A 19,212-nucleotide genomic window follows, 5' to 3' on the forward strand; every position below is an offset into this window, starting at 1 on the left:
TGAACGGAGTTCCAATTTCCTGGTCAAACCAAGTGAAATATCTTGGATTAATACTTGACCAAAAATTAACTTTAAAAGATCACATTGAGGGCATTCAAGCCAAATGTAACAAATTTATAAAATGTTTGTATCCTCTTAAAAACAGGAAATCCAAACTTTGCCTGACGAATAAACTTTTAATATTTAATCAAGTTTTTAGACCAGTCATGCTTTACGCTGTGCCACTATGGTCTAGTTGTTGCACTACCAGGAAAAAAAACACTTCAAATGATTCAGAACAAAGTTCTGAAAATGATTTTGAAGTTGCCTCCCTGGTACAGTACTACTGAGGTACATAGAATTTCGAATGTTGAGACTTTAGAACAAATGTCCAACAAAATAATGAATAATTTCAGCCTAAAATCGTTGCAATCCTCAATTGCAACGATTAATTCCCTTTATACTTAGATAAGATTTAGTTTTAGTTTTTAGTTTTAAGATATCAATTGTTATACTGACATGCAGGTTAAAAAACCTGTTTAAAATACTGAATTGCCAAGACATGAACAATGTAAAAACACTTAGATATATATCATAACAATTAAGGCTGGTACGTTACTGCAGTAACTGGAGCACCTAGGTTAAAAATGAAATGTAATTTATTTTGAATTTGAAACAAATAAAGAGTTAAAAAAAAATGATACTGTTGCACCTGGAGTTTTTGGCTTACTTTCACTGATTGTTAAGCCATAGCAAGATGTGCGCGTGAGGACTTCCACGGTGCTGAAATTCAATCGTGTCAACCAGCTTGATGAAGTACACACAGCACGTGACTGGATCATCATTGACCAGAGTTGCTCTTTGTAGTGCAGTCAATTCCAGGATTGGATCTGTTAAGTCATTGCCATTGTGGCCTTCTGACAATCGATGTAGGAGATTCAACAAATGGGGCCACTTCATCTCATTTGCACTGAGTGTGAGAAACATCGTAGGCTTTCCCAATTAATTATATGATTTGAGTAGTAGAAATACTGAAGATCCGAGAGATGTCGTCCCTTCAGTGGTAGGAAAATCATTTTTGCAGTATGGAGAATATCAGAAAATCCACGATTTCTGACTAAATATGCTTTCACAGAAGGAAACAAATAAACGAGTGTTTACCTTATCACCATAGTAATGTACTCGTGCAATTTTCATGAACCTAAAACTGCCCATAAAGACGATAATGAATAAAAACTGAAAATTCTCATGCATTTCCAAATGGTTTCCTACCATTCCCATACATTCGAAGTGACTGGCCCTCTGGATGTGGATGATGTCAAAAACAACAAAACATGATTAATTGTCACATCATGGTGAACAAATTTCTCTTCCTTTGTTGCCAATACTGTACTGAATTCGGTATTGAGTTGAGGAAGGATAGATTTCGCTCAATGTACTGCCCTCCTGGATCCTGAATCCTGGAAAAACCTGGGAAAACATGAGGCAAATTTACTCATCGCTGAGTTCCTGCACTTTTGGCGATTATGAATGAACTAAACTCAAATTTGGGTCGTTCTCATTCGCCGTGTAGACCCTGTCACTGGGCTGGTTAATTCCTTCAGATTACCCCGTTCAAACAGTTGTCCATTAGGCTTAAAACTGAAACAATATGCCACTTCACTGTGTGTGTGGTTAAGCGATCCCTCGAGCATCTATTTCACTGGGCGCAAACCACCCATCCATCCATCACCATAAGTGGCGGGACAAAAATTCACCGAGTCCTTTCGGAAGCACAGCGAGGGGGGTCGGGGAAAACTTGAGAAGACCACCAATTTCCATCTTGTGGTGAAGCGAGCCCCAAAAGCGCCACTTGTTCCAAATTTAGAGTGTGTCCCTATAGAGTACCTAATTCCGAAAAATGGTTTCTCTGTAATGCTAATTTCTTGGCAATTCGGGATCTACACTCGGGCCCGGTTCGTTCGTCGTCGTTGGAAATGGTACGAACGGAAAGTGTGTGTGGAGGGAGGGGGAGGGGTGATAAGCAAGTGTTTAGTAGTTTATCATTTTGCTGTGTATGTCCATCCATCCGTCGACGGTCGGGGTGCATTCCAGTTGGAATGCGTTGGAAAGCCAAGTCCGGAGCTTTCCAGTTCGGAAAACGATGATGATGTCGACAACGACGAAGATGACGATGGGAATAGCTTCCAGTGGAAATCCTTGGACATGCGCGCTGTGAAGACGGTTTGGGATTGTAGTGTTCGTGTGGTTGTATCGATGTCGTGTACGGATAGGGCCTCGTATAGGGATACGTTGGGAGGATGACTCTCCACGGGACAACTTTTTTTTTTCTCTCGTGAGATGTGGAAAGTCGATCGACGACGACGAGCCGGGGGGATCCGAAGCTAACCCGAACGCAACTTGGCAGCCGGCCAAAGGCTTTTGCTGCTACGTGGGGACGGTTTCAAATTTTAGTTCAGTGCACACGGTGCGTCAGTAAATAACAGACCAGCAGGGGCGAGAGACCTCAGGCAGTGTGTGCCGTTCCGACGAGTCGCGCTCTCGATACGACACTGCAGCGGGACACACAACACTTGGAAGGGACGAGACTGGAAGGGCCCTTCTGTTGGCCCACTGCGAAGCAACTGTGACTGTGAAACTGAATGCTGTGACCCAAATAAAATGGTGATACTATAAAGTCGTGCTGAACCGCGTGTCTTTCGTTTTTTATTCTCGGTAGAACAAGTAGTTTCAAGTTTAACTTTTCGAGTGAGTATTTTTTGCAACTTCAACCAAAAGTAACAAAAGCGTAAACCTTCAAGCTCGGTGGTGGTTTCATAGTGTTCTAACGTAAGCAAAACGGCGTCCTCCAGTGGCAGCTAGCGGTTAGTGCGAAGCGGCGCCTCGAGAAGAGATGAATTTTCTGGGTAATGTAGGGAAAACTCCAACGCTTCACCCTTGGCCACGTCAGATGTGCTTATCAGCCGGCTGGGGTTGATAAGCCTCTGATTATTTTCGAACGAATCGACGAACTCGCTATCTCAGTCTCTACTGCTAGATCAATGTGACGCCAGACACAGTTGTCAGTAGAAGCGCACCGTTCATAAATTAATCATCAAATTCATCAATCATCATTGACGCAACTGTCACAACAAAACAATTGCAATCGAAACCATTTTCTGTGTAAATATAACTTTTTGCCAAAGCAGGTATCGAAGCGATGGGACACGCGCCGTGGCGCGTGGCCAACGGCGACGGGTGCTCGTTTGTACTTCATTGCGGTATTATTTTGCCCTACCTCACACACAGAGAGCGTGAGCGAGTGAGAGTGGGAAAAATCGATCAAGCAGCAACCCTTGGCCTTTCCGTGTGTGGCTGGGGGTTGAACGCCTAAATATAGGCCGACGGCAGGCACTTCACGTCGCAGTTTGTTTTCGTTTCAAGTATAAGTGGTTTCGGGGAAAATCGACAAAAATGTTTGATTAGATGTTTCCGTACCCTCCCGAATGATGTTTGTTTCAAATATTAACGATTTATGCATTAGAGCAGTTGTCAAAATTGACACACTGGCTAGAGGTGCGCGGTGGAAGGGCACCTGTTGATCCTAGAGTCAGCTGACCGGGAGGGGCAACTACCTGTTGCTTCTGGTTACCAATGAGCAGGCGTGAACTTTTATGACCTCCTCGAGGAGCATGGAAAGTTGTAGCCTCAGTTGGTTAACAGATGGCGTTTTAAAAGGCAACCCAGAATACGTAACGCTGGATATTTAAAATATTACTTTACGAAGTAATTTGCAACAGAAATTAACCTTATGATCTAATAAAGCAACTCTTTTAAAAGTGCATCATTGTTAACTTGGTAGCATGACTGCTCAATTTTCTATTCGTTATCTCGGACGTCAGAAGTTTCCGCGCGGAAAACATCTCCATCATCCTGCGATTCATCTCACACAGACCTCGTCCGCTCACGCTAGTTGTTGGCGAGGGTAAAGTTTCTGCTATCATTTTTACCTAATTTGAAAGATAATCTCAACTCTCCGGCTCCGGCCGCTGAGCTCTGCCTTTCTCAAGAAACCGACTGCTCGGCGGCAGCCTCGAGAATGCAATCAAGAAGTTGTAAAGTTGTTATATTTTCACCCTTTTTCGGAAATTTCCAAGATGCTCCCTACAACTCTACGAGTCGTCATTATCGACAGCAAAAAGGGGTTGAATTCTTCATCGAAAAGCGCAAAAGTTTTTCAATTTTGTGCTGGAAATTTGTTCGAGCATCGGTTGTCGCGGGACAAATCGTTTGCTTGCTTTGTCTATACCAATGATGAATTTTCAAATAGACGTAGGTATCTGCTTTTGTAAACAATTATGCAAACGTCAACTAGTCAAAAATGTATGCTTCCGCACGGAAACTGACGACACCATCAGGTTGGAGATATTTCGCTCTACCTGATGATGGTGTTAAGCGCTATCCTGACTGCCCAACAAACATTGAATGTTGAATAAGAGCTTGTTCAGGCAAACGTAATAGTACGTTCAGACTACAGAGTTATAACATGTTATAACGCTATCTTGATGGTGGTTTCTGTGTTGCAATTATTTGGCAACCGTTATAACATGTTATAACTGCTCAGTCTGGACAGCGCTTAAGCTTCTTGAACTAAAAAATAACTGTCGATCAACTCAAATTGTTTGTTGGGTGAGCAGTTATAACATGTTATAACGGTTGTCAAATAATTGCAACACCGAAATCACCATCAAGATAGCGCTATAGCATGTTATAACTCTGTAGTCTGCACGTACTATTAGCACGTACCACTCAAGTCGAGCTAATTTCATTTTTGTCTTTGTGGTGTACCCAATAATGAGTACAAAGTAAGCGTTTTCGAGGGAAGCTGGGACTACCCATTTATGGATAATTACAAGTACTAATAAGAATTTATTTATGAGTAACTTATACTCATAAATGGGTTTTTTTTACTCATTTAATGGGCACCCTAATAAAATGTGGATGGTTATTTTGTTCAACAAAGTGTTCAGGGTATTATATAAACCATTTGAGTTATCGTTCGAGTATGGTATTGTTTTATTAGGGTAGTCCAAGTTTCCCTAAAAAAAAGCTTACTTTGTAGTCCATATTGAGTCTTTTATAGTTATTATTGGGTATTTTGCGGTTACCGTGTAGCTACACCGAGTGGCGCCTACCAGCGTTCACCTGATGTTACCAGTTTGTTTTAAATTTTATCGGTATCGAAGGTTTTAAAAAATCGGTATTTATCGGTATTTACTATTTTAATTTTCTGAAAGAGAAAATTTTAACTTTTGGACTATGATCGGAAAATTCTGAAAGAAAACTACCAAGACAAGAATTGAGACTTGTACTGAATATTCAAAGAAATCATCGGAAAAAAAATCGGATATCACATCCAAAGGAAGCCAGAAAAGTTTCGGATAATGGAAGTAAATTCCAGAAGTAGCCAGTTCTAGGGTAAGCCAGAAGAAGTTCGGAAAACCCTTCCAATAAAAGTCGAAAACCTATGGCTTATGGACACACTTCCAGAACAAGACGGAAGAAACTTCTTGGAGACGCTGGCAGATAGTTCCTAAGGTAGATTGCAAGAAACTTCTGAAGAAATTCGGATGCCAGAGCGCCTACGGAACAGTCGGAAGAAACAAGGACATAATTCCGGAAGAAAGAGATTTCTCGGGGATGTTCTTATGATCCAGCAATTTTTTCTGATATTCATAAAACATCCCTGAAGACCCTGCAATGCCCCTGAAGTTTTCGGAACATGCCTGAAATGCACTTAGAAATATTCCATAATTCCACGGAATTCCTTAAAAATTCTTGTAATTTTTTTTTTAAAGTTAATGGGGCTGTTTTAGAGTTCTCTGATCATCCTACAAGTACTCGGAACTTCCCTGATTAAAATGAGGCTACCTGAATATCTATAATCATCTTTGAAGGTAACTGGACTTTTTTGAAGATTACGAAATTTCTTAAGTGCTCTTACATTTTTCTTGAATTTATTGTATCATTAGCATTGAAGATCTCTGGTCTTCCTGATTTTTTTAATTTTAATTGTTGGCACTGCCATTAAAAAGCACGGAATTTCCCATAAAATGTTCTCGCAATGTTCTTATGTTCATGTAACTTCCCTTAAGTTTCCTAAATTTGTGAAACATTGCCTGAGTTTCTCGGAAATCCTTTAAAATATCAGCATTTCCTTGAAATTAATTGATCTGTCCTGATGTTCACGGAGCTTATCTAAAGTTCGCTCAATTCTCTGAACCATATGAAACTTTCCTGAAAACCATTAAATTTCCCTAAAGTTCTTTGAACTTTCCAAAATATTTCTGATGTTTTCATAAGTTCAATGGAGTTTGCTGGACTTTCCTGAAATTTTCGGGTTTTGGAATTTGAACAGAAGTTAATGAAATTATCTTTAATTTATCAGAACTTACTGAAAAGCCTAGACTTTTCTGAAGTCTCAGAACTTCTTGAAAGTTTCTGCAGCTAGTGTGAATCCGCAATAAAAATCTGGAAACATCCCAGAAGTTCAGGGGAACTTGAAAACAAAACAAAAACAGGTGGCAGAAGACGGAAGAACCATTCGAGCGATGGCTGAAGAAGCTTCCAAGGGAAGTTGAAATAAGTTTTCGGGAGGAATCAAAACATAAGTTATGGTGTAAGGTGGAAGAAAATTCAGGAAGTAAAATATGAACAAACACTTATGGAAGTTAAATAATGTTATTTCGCGATTCTCTAGAAATAACCAGAAAGAGCCATCGACAGTTTCACGATTCATGGGTAGCCAAAAACGGTGAAGAAATGGAAAAATTAGTCAAAAGAGTGTTAAGCATATGACATTTTCAAAGATGATTTTTTTTTTCAGTATGTTGATGGCTCCAAAAATTTGAGTTATTCAAAATGATACAAGTCTCTGACAGTAATTTTCTCCGAAATTCGAGCGCGGGTAGGCAATACTAATTATTATAATTATATAATTATATAATTTTAAAAATCAGTATTCTGAGGAATCTTATCTGTATATCGGTATCTAGTTCGGAAATCGGTATATCTGGCAACGCTGCCTGATATCTACATCCTGAATAAGTGGCGTTGACGGTGACTCTGTAGCTCTTTACTCCTGTGGTAAAATCCATAAGCAAACGTCAGACTGTGCGTGAAACATGGCAGACTTCGTACTATCCTTTCACTCCACCGAAAAATCCGATAAGAAACTGTCAATCTTTTCTAGAAGAGACAATTTTTCGACGGTGCCGTCAACGCCAACGTCGGTGTACGGTGGTGCACTTTCGGTATAGACCTTTTTGACGTTTTATCGTCTTTCTCTATCTAGCACACAGAGATGAATGGATGGTTTATTTCCCCACTAATTTGTTTCCCTCTTGCTCGCATTCCTTGAATTTGTGCGCCGATTAAACGTCAAAAAGCTCTATACCTAAACCGCAGAAGCGACCGGGTTTGAAAGATTTCCATGTTATTATATTAGAACTTGGATGAATTTCACAATTCATAGCAGACATAGGAATATGTTGAAAGTTAATTTTGAGGAGAATTTGAAAGGATTTGAGGTGAGGTGATCTTTGCATGAATTCTAAGTGACTGTCCACGTACCACTTGGACAGTAGTGCGGGGAAAGATGAAGGAGGAGTGAGGTTTTTCGAGTATCTATCTGGGTTCATATTTTTTTTTATAATTAAAATTGATATTGCTGATTGCTCACGCAGCCCAAGTAACAATTTTGGTTTTACGAGGGTTCTGTAGACCATGATTCAGACTTGAAGAATGCTATAAAATCGCGATAAAACCTGCAATGTTACTTGGGAGGTGAAGGAGAGTGCGTCCAACATCTTTCAAAATCTGTCCACGTGGCTTCTGGACAGCCTCTAAGGAGAATTGCATGGTAGATATGAGTAGAATTGAAAGATAAATGGACGTTGTGTGAAAATTCCAGTAGACTTCCGATGAAATTCTGAGGAAAATAACAAGAAGAAAATTCAGATGACAATTCCAAAAGATTTGCTTCGCTGATATTATTATAATATTGATGACACTCCGAACACGATGCTTTCGGTAAAATGTGTAACGGCAAGCTTGGAACGTTTGAAAAATTATTGCTCAGCCATTTATTTACGATTTTCAAATCTATTGACGCCATTTGAAACTACATTTGTCAAAGATTGATTCGATATCAATAGATTTTGAATCTATTGATAAATTGCTGAGCAATGATTTTTCAAACATTGCCAATTTGCCGTTACACATTTTACCGGAGGCATCGTGTTCGGAGTGTGAATCTAACGATGGATCAAAATACTGCGGTGTTATATGAAAAGCCGATATCCGAAAATTCAGTTCTACTTCCGGTCGTTTCCCCACCAACCGATGAAAACCACTTCTGCCGGTCAGTGCTTAAGGGCCCAAGCATTAATAATGTCACGCTAAATCGAGCAAAAAATTACACCCTCCCCCCCTATCGTGACGTTTTTCCTATAACTAACGCATTGCTTGTCACAAAATCTTAGACCCCCCCCCTCCCCCCTTAGAGCGTGACATAATATATGCATCAACTCTAAGAGGAAGAGGAGACAATACGGGGGTGAAAACGAACCACTTTTCTGTCAAACGCGAACCAGCTCGTGATTGGCCGATTTGAAGTGCGTAACATATAGATTGAGATATATATAGATAGAGATAGAGATAGAGATAAAAGAGTAAGAAGCCAGTTGACTCCTCTTCCGCTTAGGTCAGTTCTGACTAAAACTACTTCTTATACACTCAGGCTGTGTTCCATTCGGTGAATTTTCACTTAAATTTGACACTTCGAAAATCCCTCTGTTGTTGATCGGCTGATTTTCGAGAAGGTGTGCGTCAAAATTGATTCCTTGTCCGTCATAAATAAGTCTGGTACAATAGCAGGTTTATTTGAAAAATTTCCATCTGCCAAATTTATGTAAAATTCACCAAATGGAACACAGCCTCAAATTAGCTGAAAATCAGGGCAATATCAAAAGATACACCAACTACCTGCATGCATTTTGACATGACCACATTTTCTTGATCAAGGTAACCGCTGAGCTTCGAAGTCAACATTAAATTTTCAAATTTTGTTTTGGTTTATTCGTGCACGGTTAGAAAAAAGTACTCAAAATTAAGTTATTATCACTCATCTCGACACTATAGTGCAGGAACCCAAAAGTAGGTAAAGCGGGTTAAAGTAATTTTCATTTACTTGTATGCAGCAGTTCGTATGGAATTTTCCACTGGCTTTTTAACCAAAAGTAAGTTAGTTGTACCCAACAGTAGGTAAATATGATTATATTCAACGTAGGGTTCCCACACTTTACTACCCCTTTTGGGTGGTTTTGCTCCTCCGTTTTTGACAGCATTAGAAGGAGAAAAGGAGACAAACTTATCAAAAGTAGGTAAAAGTGATCTTTCCGTTGGGTTCTTTTTTCTTACCGTGCGCATGGATTTTCATTACCGCCTGTGTTGTTGTTATGGTGGAACGTGTTTTGTTATCTTTCAGACTCAGAGAATATTCAAAATAATCATTTTGCTTAAAATGATAATGATTATTTTGTTTTTAAGTATCATTTCCAATTTTGACAATGTTGGGTTGGAAACTCAAGCGTTCATGCAATTGGACTGTAACTGGAAAGTACCCAGTAATGAGTATTGTTAACCCATTTAATGGGTTAACCTACTTTATCTCAAAATGGGTGAAATTTTACTCATTAATGGGTACTATAAAGTTAGAGTGTTAACCTCAACAATCGCTTATTCGTCGATGGATAGTGAACTCATTTTTGTAAACATTTCACTCGTACACTGCGGCAAAAGAACGGAAGAATTCCATAAGAATCACTTATGAATTTCATCCACAAGAAATCCGTATGAATTTCAATAATTTGGCTTATTAAAAAAAGTGTTGACAAAAATTAAAAAACGAAGCAGACTGGAACCGAACCATGGACGTTGAGATTACGGGGTCCGTGTTGACCACTCTTCTTTCAAGCGTTCAAACTACGAAATGGTTAAAGGCGTATAAGAGCTACCTCATGTAAGACGAAAATCATCCATAAGTCACACTTATGAAATTCATATGTGACGTTCATAAGTTGAGCCTTATGAAGTTCTTAAGTTTATCGTCCTCAGTGTACGTCACGAAGTTTTTCAAAACAAACGCAATTCATCTACACTGGCATGAAGCACAGAGAACAGACGCTGAGGCTCGAACAAACTTTCTCTAAAAATTAGTGTAAAGATTCCTATTCGACTAAAGCGCCACTAACGGTGACTTCCCCATATAAAAACCCTCTTTGACAACCTGATGGTACTGATGTTGCACAACTTACACTAGACACTAAGTGCTGGTAGCGCCAAGTGGCAATTTTCAACAGAAAATTTATCGATACTAGCGCCAAATTGGTCGAAAATGGAAGATTTCCAGAGGAAATCAGGAGATGCTAGCGCCACGTAACGGCGAAGTTTCCATTTATCTTTACACAAGTTTCTGACCGAAGTTGGAGGTCTGTGATCTGTGCTTGAAGCGATAGTCATAGGCTCTTTACATGCACCATCAATGTAGAATGTGCTAGCCGATTTAGAAAGGAAATGTCTTCCAATCCATTTGTTTACATCATAATAGCACAGAGAACAGACATGGAGGCTCGAACAAAATTTCTCTAAAAACTTGTGTAAAGATTCCTATTCGACTTAAGTGCCACTAACGGCGACTTCCCCACTTAAAAACCCTCTTTGAAAACATGATGGCGCTGGCGTTGCACAAATTACACTAGACACTAAGTGCTAGTAGCGCCAAGTGGCAATTTTCAACAGAAAATTTATCGATACTAGCGCCAAATTGGTCGAAAGTGGAAAATTTATAGAGAAAATCAGGAGATGCTAACACCACGTAACGGCGACGTTCCCACTTATTTTACACAAGATTCTGACCGAGCTTGAACGTCTGTTCTCTGTGATAATAGGCGAATCCAAAAGAAACTAAGCGATCGTTTCAGCCTCTGGCGGTTAATAGGGGAACCCTCAAAAGAGTGATGACGGTGGAAATTTTCATCGTGAAGCATAGGAGGAGGACAATATTTTCACCTTCCTGATTAATTTATCCACCGCAGGTGCTTGAAATCATCATCCACGTGGAATATTTTGTTTTCTGTATCGGGTTTGCAGTGATCCGGCTGGTACTTCCATATATTTTTGATAAGAAAAATTAAGATTTATTAAATTGTCCCAGCGGTTATGATCTTCCGGATTTTTAATGTGTGGTTATTTCAGCTGTAAATCAGTTCAGATTTGTAGATAATCGAAAAATACGACCACTCTCGATGGAAATTTACAAGTTGTACAATAAAATGTACATTGTTTTGAGTTTTGAAAATCGTCATTATGATGTAAACAAATGGATTGGATGACATTTCCTTTCAAAATCGGCTAGCGCACTCTACATTGATGGTGCATGAAAAGAGCCTATGACGATTTTAAAAACTCGAAACAATGTACATTCTATTGCACAACTTGAAAATTTCCATCGGGAGTGGTCGTATTTTTCGATTATCTTCAGAGCTGAGCTGATTTCCAGCAGAAATAGCCATACATTAAAAATCCGGAAGATCATAACTGCTGGGACAATTTAATAAACCTTAATTTTTCTCATCAAAAATATATGGAAGCACCAGCCGGATCACTGCAAACCCGATACAGAAAACATAATATTCCAAGTGGATGATGATTTCAAGCACCTGCGGTGGATAAATTAATCAGGAATGGTGAAAATATTGTCCTCTTCCTATGCTTCACGGTGAAAATTTCCACCCTTATCACTCTTTTGAGGGTTCCCCTATTAACCGCCAGAGGCTAAAACGATCGCTTAGTTTCTATTGGATTCGCCTATTGCGTGCAATGGTAACTGATAAAAACAGTTCAGCTGCCGGTAGTCACATGTAGGTCGTCACCTACCTTGAAATTGATGGGCTTGGTAGTTATGAATTTAGTTTATGTTCTCGTAAACTACGGTGCTTATCATTATCTTTTATGTACCGGCAAAAGCAGATAAATTTTGCGTATCTGCTGGTAAATACAATTTTGCGGATAAATGCGTGGCGGTTGATGATTTAATGAGATAGCGATTTTTACCATACTGGAAAAGCTAAAACTAGCAGTTTCGAAAATGTTGTATTAGTAGTTATCCATCACTGAGAATAGGCTCGAGGGTCTCCAAGATTTTCATTAATCATTCCATGGGTTTTTTTTAAAGAATACTTCCGGCATCCTAATAAGAATTCTGCGGAGAATTTCGGGACAATTATATTAATAATTCCAATTTTGAGGAGAATCCAACTGCTGAAGGGCGAACTATGAGAGTAATTTCTTGAGGAATTTCAAAAAGAACTAAGCAAACGATTTTAAATGAATTCTTGTGACAATTATCAATTATCAAATTATCCGAAGGGAAATGTAGAGGGAATTTCATATGATGCTGGGAAAGAATTTCGTGAGTGAATTCCAAGATTTTTTTCTTTGATTTGTTTTCTAGCGGCACCGGTGGCGTAGTGGTAATCGCGATTATCTCTCACCCCAGCAGGCCTGGGTTCAATCCCAGTCAGCGCCGCCGGGATGTTCTGAGACATAACATCTCTGATCACACCTTCCTTCGGAAGGGAAGTAAAGCCGTTGGTCCCGGTTCATGAGTTGCTGCGTTGATAGGTAGGGTCCAGGTGTGGGAGCTGCCTTCCTGGCGTCGGTAGCATTGGTGCTCAGCACGGAAAATCAAAATCGACGAAAAACAAATCAAGGAAAAAAAATTGTTTTCCGTCGATCTTGTTTTCCGTGCTGAGTACCAATGCTATCGACACCGGGAAGGCAGCTCCCACACCTAGACCCTACCTATCGACCCATCAGTTCATGAACCGGGGACCAACGGTTCAGAGATTTTATGATTCAGAAAATCCCGGCGGTCCCGACTGGGATTGAACCCAGACCTTTTGGGGTGAGATGCAATCATGCCTACAAATTATAAGATGTTCAGGCTAATTTTCGAAAAGAGTCGATAGTTTGAGTCAGCGACGATGTTAAATAAGAAACGCACGAGGACTGAAACTGAAAGCTCCAACCGAACTGTCAAACTTGGTTCCAAACGACCAATGTAGATAAACACGAGCGCTTCACGAGGAAATTTTTTGGGAGTATTGAGCTTGAAGTTGAAATTTAATTTTGAGATTTAAATAATTAAAAAATTGAAAATCATCAATCAAGTCAAGCTTATTACAATCTTTCACATAACCCTAAATTTCATTATGTGTTCCCTCGTACAAAAACAAAACAATTTCAAAAACAAGAACTGCACCCGGAATTGCTAATAGTTTTCCGCTATCCGATGACATGTACTAATTGAAATGTAGCTGAAATATTATAAATCAGTTTAAACTCGACATTCATCCAAACGACAATTCAATTATCAATATGGTAGGTTACTGACGCTACATAATCGCCGTCACGCTTTGATCGGGAGGAAGCCGACAGAATTGAAACTGACATTTTTTACAGTGCATTTCAATGGCATTTTTCAAATCTAGATGAAAATTTCAAGAGGTCCTATCTGCATTGATCGTTTCGTGTTTCGTTAATAACTGAGCTGCATAAACACTCCCTGTTGTGTTTGATATTTTGGATGCTAGAAAAGAACCTTCTTTATTAAACTATGTGGCCAAAATAGCACGAAATCTGTTTGCATAGCTGCGAAGAGAATTGATCACAGCATATAAGACCTTTTGAAATATTTGTCTAGAAATAATAACTCCCCGGCGAATGAGAACGACTCAAATTTGAGTTTAGTTCACTCATAATCGCCAAAAGTGCAGGAACTCAGCGATGAGTTAATTTGCCTCATGTTTTCCCAGGTTTTTCCAGGATTTTCCAGGGAAAAATTCCCGAATATGAGAAAAGTAAAGATTGGATTCACTCAGTCAATTGGTACTACTCCGAGACTGAATAAAATTTTCGTCAATTTCCCCATTTTCCGGCAATTTTTTTAGGTTTTCCACAGAAAACCATGGGACAAATTTTACTCATCGCTGAGTTCCTGCACTTTTGGCGATTATGAGTGAACTAAACTCAAATTTGAGTCGTTCTCATTCGCCGTGTACCAATACGGTTAGTAAAGAATTCGAAGCAGACGACAGTCGCTCAAATTAAAAGTCACTCGAAGTAAACACAAAATTGCCGGTTGCCAAACCTTGCAGACAAAATAACTAAGTTGGCCGTGTAACCAGATTTGCTTTTATTCTCTCCGCGCGTCTCTTATAAAACATTGTCTCTGGTTTGGGTAGATTCGAAGGAAATTCTTGGAAAAAAACTTAGGCTGTGTTCCATTTGAGGAATTTTTACTTACATTTGACACTTCGAAAATAAATTATAATGTTCAAAAATTCCTCTGTTGTTGATCATCCGATTTTCAAGAAGGTGTTTGTCTAAATTGATTCCTAGTCTGTCAGAAATAAGTCTGGTACAATAACAGTAAATAAAAATTAAAGGGTTGTGTCTAAGACACGAACGCAGTTACGTCATACGAACTACGCGAAATTGATGTATCTCATGCATTATACTTTATCTAAATTTTTTCAAGTATTTCAATGTTTCGGTTATGGTTTAATGTTGGTTCAAGTATTTTTCCTGGAATGTAATAAATTATGAAAATTTCAATGTGGGGTCCTTAACAAGCCGTTATATATTTTGGGGTAGCACCAGTCCTTGGGTACGAAAGTGACCCCCCGTTGGCTTGGTGCCACTCCAGGACAACATTTAAATAGTGGCACGAAGCTAGATCCGGCCAGAAGATCGTTGGGCCCTCGTGTTGCTTCAACAGAGGAATCAGACGCTTCTGTGGACACTAATTGAGTTAGATCTCCCCGTTTACAGTCCCGGTAGTCACGAACGGCGCACTCCGTTTGCCACATGAGTAGATCGCTTGCCAAACATGTATTTCTTGGAAAACTTTGAAAGTTTCTGCTTCCTTACTTCCTCCGGAACATCAAACTTGTGCTGGGCGGTGAAGAACAGTAGCCCCGGAAGCTGCCGAAAGTTCGCCTTGACGTAAGTCTCATCATCCATGATGAGACAATGAGGCTTCGTCAGCATCTGGGTGTACAATTTCCGGGCCCGTGACTTTCCCACCGTATTTTGCCGTTCGTCACGATTTGGAGCCTTTTGCACTTTGTACGTATGCAGTCCCTCCCGCTGCTTGGCCTTCAGAACGGAAGACTTGGACAGATTCAACTTTTTGATCACATCCCTAACCGAAGCATTGGGATTCCGCTTAAACGCTTTCACAACACGCTTGTAATCCTGATCTCTAATAGAACATCCATTATGACCGCATTTCTCATTCCGTTTGATGCTCAGAGTTTCGTAGCAACGTTTAATCACAAGACTCACCCTTGAGTCTGCACGATTCCGAGTTGTTTTTCGATGTTCCGATGAGAGAGTTGAGGATTTTCCAGGTACTTGCGCAAAATCAATTCGCGACGTTGCTTTTCAGGTGATGTCACTTCTTCCAACTTTCGAAAAACTGACAGCGATATAAATACAATACATTATAAACTACTTCTACCCAAATTTTTAAGAGAAAATACCCAATGGGTAATTTTGTACAGCGTTTTTTCCGTGATGCAATTTGATGTGGGACACTCTTTAAGATAATCTTGGGGACATTGAATATCATATGAATAGAAAAAAAAACAGACTTGTGAATTTTTTGATCTGCCCGACATAACTTGAGTTAAGATTCCCAAACTACAAGAAACATTCAAGATTCAAGTGAAGGTATCCGGTACTTCGAAAAGTTTTAGAGACGGTTTAAGGCCCATTATGTTTTAAAGATGTCCCTGTTATAGTTTGATAACAGTTTGATTTAATTGTGGTTAGTTGGACTTTAGTGGCCTAGTAGCGACCGTTTTTGCTTACTGAGCAGAAAATCGGAAGTTAAATCGCTGGCTGCTTCCTATTTGAAGCTTTTCGCTTTTTTGTGGTAGAACAGAGCGCTGAAAATCACTACTGATAGAATTTAGTTGAAATTTATGGAAAAATTGTATTCCCGGTAGAATGCTGCATATGCTCTATATGGATTCGGTGTTTCAGTTGAATAGTTTTATGTTTTATGTCGCAGTGGTTTTCTGTAATGTTTGGGGATCGGTGGCCTAATGGCGACCACTTTTACTTATTGAGCTGAAGATCATGGGTTCAATCCCTGGCCCCTTATTTGATAGGGTCATATTATTTGCTTACCAGATTTTAAAAGGTAGCATCACTTTCTACAGAGAATTTGGATCTAATTTACCCATCCCACTAACAAAAATGTACTTCCCGTGATAGCCGTGGGGATACGGACTTATGCTACATGTATTTTACAGGAGTCAGTTCTTGTTTACTGGGTTTTTGAATGGCTGAATAGGTCGGTAAAAATTCAAATGACCGTTATACGCAAGGAATCAATTAAAGTTACCAATTTTATTTTCTATCATTAAATGGAGTTAACAAAACTAGGACTGTATAAGTTTGGGATAAATTTTCCAATTTTTAAATTTCTGCCGATTTTTAAACATTTACCGAACAGTTCCGTAATTCAAAAACCCAGTAAACCAACTGAATGGTTTAGTGTGCAAGTCTCTACTCTAATAACAACCCAAGCAACAATTAAGCAGTCTCTTGGCTTTCACACTGATTTATTGTGGTTTTATAACGGCAATAATAAATCTTTTTAGTTGGAATACAGCCTTTAATAGTGCAAGTCTTGGTAAGTAGTTCAGAATTTTGCTGTTTTAAAAACGTTTTAAAATCTGACGATAAATCTAAAACGGGTCTGTTTTTAAACATGAATTTAATGCAGCACTTTTCCCTGTATAAAACTGTTCAGTAAGTCAATCGTAAACCTGTTCTGTGTTTTTTTTTATAGATGTCACGCCAAAATACTCCATGTAGGTGTTTTATCATTTTAAAAGCAATTTTTAAACCGTTTGGTTTCAAACGGGAACAAAACGAATTTGGAGGAATAATTCTAGCGATGCTGTCGACGGACAACCATGTTAACAATGACTGCACAGCCAACAGAGAAGAGCGAAGTGAATGCGGTTCACGAAGCACTGGAAGTCGTCAAATTAGACCCTTGAAATTGATGGGAATACCCAACATATTGTCAATGGCATTTGCGTCACGTTCTGAATAAAAACAGACCAGCCTTTTTTTTTCAGAAATTGCGTTTTGATGATTATCCGAATAAAATGCATCAGTGCCAATCAGGGTCAATTGTTTCAAAAAATCCAAGCAAGCGCACATTAACTTCCTCGTATCACCCGGGAGAAAGGAAACTTTTTGGGAACGATTGAGCTTCCGACCTGTTCCTAGTAATGTAGATACACTTCCTGATAAACTGCTTCCAATGGATGATAATCACCCGTATCGAAGATGCCACGCAACTTTTTGATCCAACGCTGGAGTAGAAGCTCGATACAATGATCGAACAACAAAACTATCGAAAGATAAACAAATTTTGACGTTTAACTTTTTCCAGGCAACTTTGAAACCATTAATGCTGTCATAAAACTAAACGGAATGGGATCAAGCAAAATGGCCTGAGATAAAAACGATGCAGTCTGCAAATTATTTTCATTGAAGCCAAATTAAACAGTTTTGCTTTTGTTAGCTATTTCGTGAAAGCAAAATAGCTTTTTCACAATTAGCCAATGGGAAATCAATTTTTATGCCACCGCCATATTGGTATTATTCCATTTGTTTTTTTTTTACTATCTTCGTTTATCAAGATGTTTTTCCTTGAAAAAAAACTTTAATCTCATCAATGAGCAGTAATAGAGATTACGAACATCATCAAATTATCTTGGCTGGATGCAATGATTAATATAAAAATTACTATTATTTGGTAAAATCAACGATTTCCAAAGGCGGAATTGGATCTTCCGAAGTACATTTCACATAAGATTTAATCTATCACCTAAAAATAGACCACAAAATGAGAATTGTTTTAATAACCTTTGCAATTTTTTGATGAGGAAATTTATGTGGAATTTTTGACGGATTCATTTTTGAACAATTAATGTGACAAGATCGGATGATATTTATGTATCCCGTTTTCTCTTGATTGATGATTTATTTAGAGTGTGCTTAACAAGCGTCAAATGCAAATGGCACAAGTATTGATGCCAAATGGATTTTATTGTAGTTTTAATAAGGATTACAAATGGTTCTCAATGCTTTCATCGTATAACATTTTTGCAGCAAATCAATCTTGAAGTGCCTCAAAAATATGCCCTTCAAAACCTTCTAGGCAGATTCTAGTCTTAATGAGGTTTTGGTGCATGTAATAAAGGCAAAGCTGTCTTAAACAGGGTTTTATGAATGTTGTTTTAAACTAGCCTTGTAGAACTTCATAAAACCTGAAATGTTTCTTGGGAACGGATGTCGATCTTTTCATCCTTCACCGATTACGTTGACCATAAGGATGAAGCTTGCGCTATACCCAAGTAAACACCAAGTCCGCTAACTACCCGATAATCGCCCTTTAGAGATATAAGGTAAATATAGGGTTTCCGAACTTTATATCACTAATTCATCAGCGTTATAAGGCCAAAAGAATGATTATCGGGCTTGTTGGTTACTTGGGTAATTGAGCTAGGAGTTACTGATTTACCGGAGTTTTCTCACTGAGAAGGAATTGCTAATCCCAATCTTCAAGTGGTCGGTCCGTCCCAGAGTAGCAACTACGAAGTGTACAGCCATCATGCTCAACCCTTCTTCTTCTTCTTTTTATTTTTCATATTTCAAGCTTATTGCTTATCGTATATTTGCCTATTGCGTGCTCTCAACTTAGTGTTCTAGATGCGCTTCCACAGTTATTAATTTAGAGCTTTCGATGCCGGTACCATTTTTACATTAGTATAATTGTGTGGCAAGTACAATCATACTCTACGTCAAGGGAAGTCGAGAAATTTTCCAACCCGAAAATTCCTAGACCGGACCGAACCCCGCCACCTCCAGCATGGTCTTCCTATGTTGCTCCGCCTTTACCGACTGAGCTAAGGGAGACTTAACCCACCATCTCCAGCGAAGCATGCTGCACCTTTACTGGCTACTGAAAGTCCCCAGTTGGCCATTTCAATAGGGTGCTGATGTTGAATACACAGCCTCAAATCCCGAACCCGACCCGGT

The 19,212-nt window shown here is 39.1% G+C and overlaps 1 protein-coding gene across 10 annotated transcripts in view; it reads left to right on the forward strand.

Annotated features, from left to right (window-relative positions):
* cpx (complexin) overlaps nucleotides 1-19,212 on the forward strand; it is a 1,092,625-nt gene that overhangs the window by 766,077 nt on the left and 307,336 nt on the right. For 3 of the 10 annotated variants that reach the window (XM_065227130.1, XM_065227131.1, XM_065227132.1), the window contains exon 1: nucleotides 2,438-2,885. The exons of the other annotated variants lie outside the window; for them this stretch is intronic. In XM_065227130.1, the coding sequence (XP_065083202.1) occupies nucleotides 2,873-2,885 (13 nt within the window). In that variant the 5' untranslated portion in view covers nucleotides 2,438-2,872. Of the gene's footprint in view, nucleotides 1-2,437; nucleotides 2,886-19,212 lie in introns of those variants that run through there. 10 annotated transcript variants of the gene reach the window in all.

This window comes from Ochlerotatus camptorhynchus, unplaced genomic scaffold, assembly GCF_037179485.1.
Source record: "Ochlerotatus camptorhynchus isolate MF236.1 unplaced genomic scaffold, CSIRO-AGI_Acam_v1.1 ptg000266l, whole genome shotgun sequence".
Taxonomy (NCBI): Eukaryota; Metazoa; Arthropoda; class Insecta; order Diptera; family Culicidae; genus Ochlerotatus; species Ochlerotatus camptorhynchus.